General features: G+C 32.7%; 1 protein-coding gene across 2 annotated transcripts; it reads left to right on the top strand.

Moving 5' to 3' along the window:
• The first annotated feature begins 550 nt into the window (after positions 1-550).
• LOC125657709 (uncharacterized) lies at positions 551-4,546 on the top strand. 2 transcript variants are annotated; one of them, XM_048888450.2, is made up of 4 exons: positions 551-983; positions 3,080-3,294; positions 3,394-3,513; positions 3,795-4,546. In XM_048888450.2, the coding sequence occupies exons 1-4, from the start codon at positions 956-958 to the stop codon at positions 4,146-4,148; spliced, it is 717 nt and encodes a 238-aa protein (XP_048744407.1). In that variant the 5' UTR covers positions 551-955; the 3' UTR covers positions 4,149-4,546. The 2 variants fall into 2 exon arrangements, with proteins under 2 accessions (XP_048744407.1, XP_048744408.1); XM_048888451.2 differs by having other exon boundaries at positions 555-1,532.
• The last annotated feature ends 2,237 nt before the right edge of the window (positions 4,547-6,783 follow it).

Here is a 6,783-nt window from a genome sequence, read left to right as displayed (position 1 = left end):
CATTCGGCAATTTTTGGAATTTGATATTTGTCGACGTTTATTTATATGTTGTGTAGACCATCGTTTTAGATAACCGACATAGGCACACAACAATAACTGCCCATGCATTTAGACCTAATTATTTTGGAGACGAATGAGCGCAAGTTTACAGCAAAACTCTTTTTTTCCACATCCTTTTATGCATGGAAACAAAAAATATTGCACAAAAAATGTGAAAATAAAGAACAGTGATCAATCTAAAAAAAAATCCTTCATCTATAAAGAGAGTAATCAGCTTGTATATCTGTATACAATTTTACAAGTCATTAAAACAGTTTCAAGTCACTAACATTATTGTTCATTGGTCTGTGATGTTACCAGCTGGTTACGTTGCTTAAGACTTATATCCTAAGAATCTCTTAAGTCTATCCTATTTAGGATAGCCCTAATAGAGCTTCTACGTCCATCTTAAGATATGTCTTAGAACCATCCTAAGACTCGTCCTACGGCATATCTTAAGTCATGTTTTAGGACTATTCCTAGGAAACCTTCGATAGCATGCCTGCTGGTGTACAGGAATAAGCATCCTCTATTAATAAAAATATATATATATACAGTTTACACCAGATTAAAATAATTCAAAGGATTATTTTACGTTACAATTATATAAGACCTCTTTCAATTTATTTCATACAATTTATCCATATTTTTTAAGGAAATTGGATCAATAAATTTCACTTGAAGGATGTTACAAATTCATAATACAAAATTTATCTTGCGTTTCCTTAAAGTGTCCAAAGTACTTCCTAGCGTCAAACCAAAATACTGTAACAGTTCACATTTATGTGTGCAAGGAAAATAAGCGTTTTTTAATATGCACTCTGGTTGATTTAGAATTTCTTATACAATAGTGATTGTAAGATTTATTGGACTGGAAAAAAAATCTTTACTTCAGTTAAATCAACGTGGACATTTAATGATATTCCCTGCAAACGAAAAGGAAGGTATGTAAATCAAGAATACACGTTACCATTCCTCATGATTTTAAGATATTCGAAAACGAAACTTTGAAAATTTTTACTAATCTTTTTTTTTTTTTTTTTTTTTTACCAGATTTCAATCTAAAAACAATACTTTCAAACAATAATTCTGTACACGAATAATTCGGTCTCCGCTCAATAGAATATCTTTACAATATGCTTCACCTATATGGCGGACCGGCTTCCGGGTATTATATAGGTAAAATTTAAAAGTTTTTGATAGAAATTACAGGGAATGGGCCAACTCGGTGGAAATTCTATATGATCCTTCATTACAATCGCCTACTATTGGACGGAAGTTAAATTGTCATGATCAGTTCAAACCATCCGTCACAAAATGTAAAAAAGGAAAATTTAGCTCCACGCATGCCCACAATATACACCGGAATTTCGTATCTGCCGATGAGTGTATGCCGTAGGTGAAAACTTTCCGAAAAACTTTAATCATTCATGGTTTTCTGTGAAAATTTTTAATGGTCAGCTTCAATAAATATAAGTGCTAGGCAATCTAAGGTAAGTCCAGAAATTTAACGACTGACAAATTGATAAAATGTTTTGGAATACTCTACATCTGATTTTTGCTGCTGGTATGTTACTACAAAGCGTAATATATACATATATCATTTATTAGTTTAAATATTTTAAAACTTTATGTATTTTGTTTTTGTCATTTCTACAAATTCTTAACTCTACCATTTTATTTATATCTCTTAAATTTTATTTCATTAAGATGTTTGTTTACTTGTTTATATCCTTTTTAATATTTATTTAGTTATTTATTTAACGTAAATTTTTATGGGAGAAATTAAAAAGGCTCAGTATATCTTCATAACAAACAGACATGCCTCTCATAAGTGACACCATGTAAATATGCAGATAAAAAGTAAAACTTAAAATACCATGTACAACACGTGTATATGCAATACATCAAATAGTGTTTCATTGCGAATCGAGTTAAAGGGACTCAATTAAGCTAAGCATGCTGCCCATCCCATCAATCTATTGAATATAGTTAAAATTAAATAAAAGGAGCAACATGGAAACAAAATGCCTGTAACTATCTAAGATCCGAATGATGTGTTTATCAATGAGCTAGTACTATTTTCTATTTTTGTTCCAAGTTTCGCTAAACACAAGGAAGCGTGTGGCGGTGATAGAGAGCGTCTTCCGTTTTGCTACATTTACCATAATAAATTCTTCCCTGTCGCAAACAAATAACACATTGTGGATATAGGAATTTTTTTTTAAATCTCTTTACACGTTTTTTGTTGTCAATACGAACTCCCATACCCCAGATAATTTATTTAAATAGATCAAACTAGGGTACGTGTTTACAACGTTGGAATGCATGTCCTACTTAAATGCGGAAGGTTATAAATGCCTTGAGTTAATGAGATTCACATATAAAAAGTAATAATAAAATTCTACCCTTGGAAGAAGCTTATCCTTAAAGAAACTGATAATAAAATTGACTTTCTATTAGAACCAGGAAGCATTTTTGTTCAAGAAGTACATTTTCGAAATGCTTTACGATCCAATGAAAATCACATCGAAAATACCCACGTGTTATTTTCATATATATGACCAGCAATATTTTTCAGACATTTGAAAGTAAAAACAGCTGACCTGTTAAATAAATCACTATGTATTTTAGAGTATAAAATTCGTCAGCATATATCGTACTGAATACAGTAAAATGGCAAAACATTTCCTCCAACAGGTTGTAGCATAAAGCTGAAAGCTATTTACATTTGCATCGTCTAATCTTTCCTATTCATTCGCAGTTTTATCCCACTTAGTTTTTTTATGCTTTGAATCTTGTCGCGTAGTATTCTAGCAACAATGATACATTAAGTATGACTTTCGTCACGTTTGACCTTATTTTCAGTGATAATAGCCCTCTGTTCTCACAAATAAAAAACTTAATTTTCTCCCACAAGGGGTACGGTAGAAGATATTTCATTCAACAACGCCCCCAGTTTGCTTATAAAATTCTAATTTCTCAATTTTCTGCATGACAAAGCAAATCAAATAATATACATTTTTTCTATTATTTACAGGATTGTCGTTCTTGAGTTGCGCCATCAACTCATACCCATTAAACCCCGAGAAACGATCCACAACGATGCGATGGGAGAATCCTTGTTTTCAACACACGCGAACAAGCTCCATTTCGCTACCACCCGCTGATATACCACTCAAAGATGCCTTACAACAATTATATCGAAAAGCTAACCTACAAAAGGAAGTGGCACAAGTCCTCATGAAGAGATATGTAAGTGCAATCTAATTATTTTGATACATATTAATGACTGATATTTGATGACACATTCATATAGAGACCCCTGACCTTTATTTCTTTATGAATTTACAGATCCCTACTCAGGGTAGCAGGATAACGAACGGTTTTCTGATTGAATACCTAAAGACGGCTAACATGGAAGGATTAGAATTTGTTGAAGAATCTTCTCAAAGTGCCAACTGTGGAAATAATGTAAGTTCACTTAACCTACAGAACGGGTGGTTGTTAATTTCACAATTTAAACATTAACATAGATCTAGAAACATGCATAGTAGGTATTGTCTTAAAATATTTACTCCTAATAAGATCATTTCCCCCACTTCTTAATCTAACCTTCTGACGATGTTGGTTAACAATATAAAGAATAAAACTTTCTAGTTCAATTCTTTTCCCCGTCTAATTTTACTCTTAGGTACAGTGGGGAATCACAACTCCCACACGGCCATTTTTAATCTAAATATCATTAATTACAGATATCGGCATCTCTACTGAATGATTACAAACACCTCTCAACTCTGGCAGTGTTTCTAGAAAAGATGGTGGAGGATGAGATGTACTTTGAGCACGCAGAGCTTTACGATTTTATGGCACCCGTACAAGAGAAACTATATGAACTTATGTGCGATATGCATACTACCATCTATACGGTTGTGAATGCCACTATTTCAAATCACGTGACTCGTGACGTCATGATCGATGATCTGAGGGGCATGTCTAACGAACGATCCAGCAGATTTTACAGAGATTATACAATTGTGAATAAGGACATTGAATTTCTTTCGCAATTTTCACAGAAATATTTAAATATATCCAAAAGTCTTTCATGATTTGAATACTCATTGAATCCATTTGTTTTATTTTTATATGTATGAGACTAACTAGGAAAAAAGCCTACTTTTTATAGTATTTTATGTATGTTACATCACGTTTGGATGTTTGGACGTTGTATTTTACATTTTAGTTTTCATTTATACAATGTGGTTATTATTTTGTTGGGATACCTCATCTATATTTTACAAATTGTGCAATGTTTTTTTTATTTTAAATCTATTTACATATCTTTGTTTATCTGACATTATATTTTACCAGATATACAAATAGATATCTTGGTGCGTAAAAGCTGTGATGAATTGTAGTTTTAGTGTGCTTTATAGTAGACACCATGTTGTAAAACTTTACGCCTATGCAACAACTTATATGTTTTGAAATAAATCTTTTTATTAGCTTTTTGTCTTATATAAATGACGTAATGAAATCAAGGACGTGGTTTAATGATATATGTAAGGAAGCATTCATTAGGAACTACAAGACCCAGGATCATGAAACACCATAAGTCAAAATCTGAATGATTGAGAAGTCAACCATTCCAAAATAAACTTGTTATTTAGCACTGTTCTATCAAATTTCTAGTGTCTGCAGAGTTTCAGTTCAAACGTAATGAACATATATTTACCTTCTTTTTATTCTGTATTGATAATTGAATTAACAATCGAGTTCGATGTATAAAAAAAAAATTAAAAAATAAAAAAACTTTCAATTTATCTGAAATTCATCAGCAACTGGGAACACCGAATAACATCTTGAAGTACAATGCAAATGTCAGTCCAAGGGCCATAACTCAGCTAGAAGTACAAGTACGTTAGGTTTGTGTATTGCTTAACGTCTCATTCGAACATTTTACATTCATGGGGGACGTCATTAGCTCGATCACGCCTAAAAAATAGCTGTAAGAAAGTATTTCGAAAATCTAATTTGCATGACATTTGCAAGGACGGTAACTCTACTAAAAGTGAGTTGATTAGGACGAAACGTATACTCGATCTAAAACTTATCAAAATACAGCTTGGTTCGATTTCAGCAGACGTAAGAAAGGTGAAGATAACAAACTGTGATCAATCTCATAACTCCCATAAGTAATACAAAATAGAGAGTTGGGCAAACACGGAAACCTGGACACACCAGAGGTGGAATCAGGTGCCTAGGAGGAGTAAGCATCCCCTGTCAACTGGTCACACCCGCCGTGAGCCCTATATCTTGATCAAGTAAACGGAGATGTCTGTATAAGAATCTAAATGAGGCGGAAATCCAAGATAGCTGGTCCTGATACGTGTGTTCGACAAATATAAATAGAAGCAATACATGTATATTCCTTTTAAATCAAATCCCCTAGCTGGGTAGCTCAATAGGTTTACATGTGACTACTGGTTTGTGGATCGTGTGTTCGAGTCCAATTGGGGTTTTACTATTTCAAGATTGCTTTCTATAAAAACTGCATTTGTTACTAAATGAAACTATATATGAAACTTTTCAATTACAAAACATTATTCTACTTATCCTTCAATTCCAATCCATATATGATCTTTCTGTTATTAATACGCCATAAGACTCATCGCATTTTCCCGATGAATTTCAGATAAATATGATATAAAGTAACATTTGGTTGAAATAGAATTTTCCAATATTTATGAAGTCCAAGAGCCTCTAGATTTAATGTTATATCCGAAAGTCTCTTGGCATTCCATTCTAATCCCGGGAGCTTGGTGTAGGAACAGTCTCTACCTATCACTGGGATCGAGAATCGAACAGTATTCCCGTTGTGGACACATTTGATCATTACATATAGGATAGTATGCGTGAATTATCCGTACCTTTACCTTTCTTTCCTTCAGCTTTTAATTTGTTTTCAAGGTGTTCGTGAGTAAATGACTTCAGATTTTTAATTTTACTGTAGATTTTGTTTTACCTTTTAACCTAGGTCAATAGCTCTTAATCAAATAGAATTTCTCTACATCACGTTAACAAATCAAATGAAAACATGGTCTAAGTGTGTAACTTAATATGACTTATAATGTATCTTTGAATCTTTATTACTAATTGTAAATTTTTTTGATAATGGAGATTGAGAAAATTTGACAGTTGAGAGAGAGAGAGAGAGAGAGAGAGAGAGAGAGAGAGAGAGCGTTTGCAGTGTGTACATTTTATGAATTTGATATATATCTAAATAAAGACCCTGGGTATCAATAACTGATAAATGAAATACAAGAATTCCAGGCAAATTATCTATAAATGGAAATTTACATGTAGAAATATGATAAAGTAATCATGGTTTTCCTTCGTTGGAAACGAATTTCGGTCTTATTTCGGTTCGTGTATTACATTAAGTACCAAACAACCTGAAAATACGCATTGGCAAAATTCAAGAGACAATTTGTTTAAAAAATCTAAACTATAACGCATAAAAGCCTTACTAAAAATATAGGAATCCTGCAGGAGGCATAGAGAAGAAAAGATTGAATCACCGGTTGTTTTTTAAGAGATTCATCTCTCAACTGATTCGATACGCAAGAGTTTGTTCTGCATATGATCAGTTTTGAAATCAAGGTTGGCCACTGACAAAGAAGTTGATATTACAGGGGTTTCAACAATCTCGTTTAAAGTAAGCATTTCGTAAATTATGTGGTC

Source organism: Ostrea edulis, chromosome 9, assembly GCF_947568905.1.
Source record: "Ostrea edulis chromosome 9, xbOstEdul1.1, whole genome shotgun sequence".
Classification (NCBI taxonomy): Eukaryota; Metazoa; Mollusca; class Bivalvia; order Ostreida; family Ostreidae; genus Ostrea; species Ostrea edulis.
Note: the sequence above shows the minus strand (reverse complement) of the source record. Positions and strands in the feature narration are given on the sequence as shown.

Bases quoted from the DNA above. Each gene is read 5' to 3' on its own strand.
- LOC125657709 (XM_048888450.2), top strand. From the start codon at position 956: ATGATATTCCCTGCAAACGAAAAGGAAG. The intron at 3,295-3,393 runs GTAAGTGCAATC...ATGAATTTACAG, and splicing joins AAGTCCTCATGAAGAGATAT to ATCCCTACTCAGGGTAGCAG. The intron at 3,514-3,794 runs GTAAGTTCACTT...CATTAATTACAG, and splicing joins GTGCCAACTGTGGAAATAAT to ATATCGGCATCTCTACTGAA.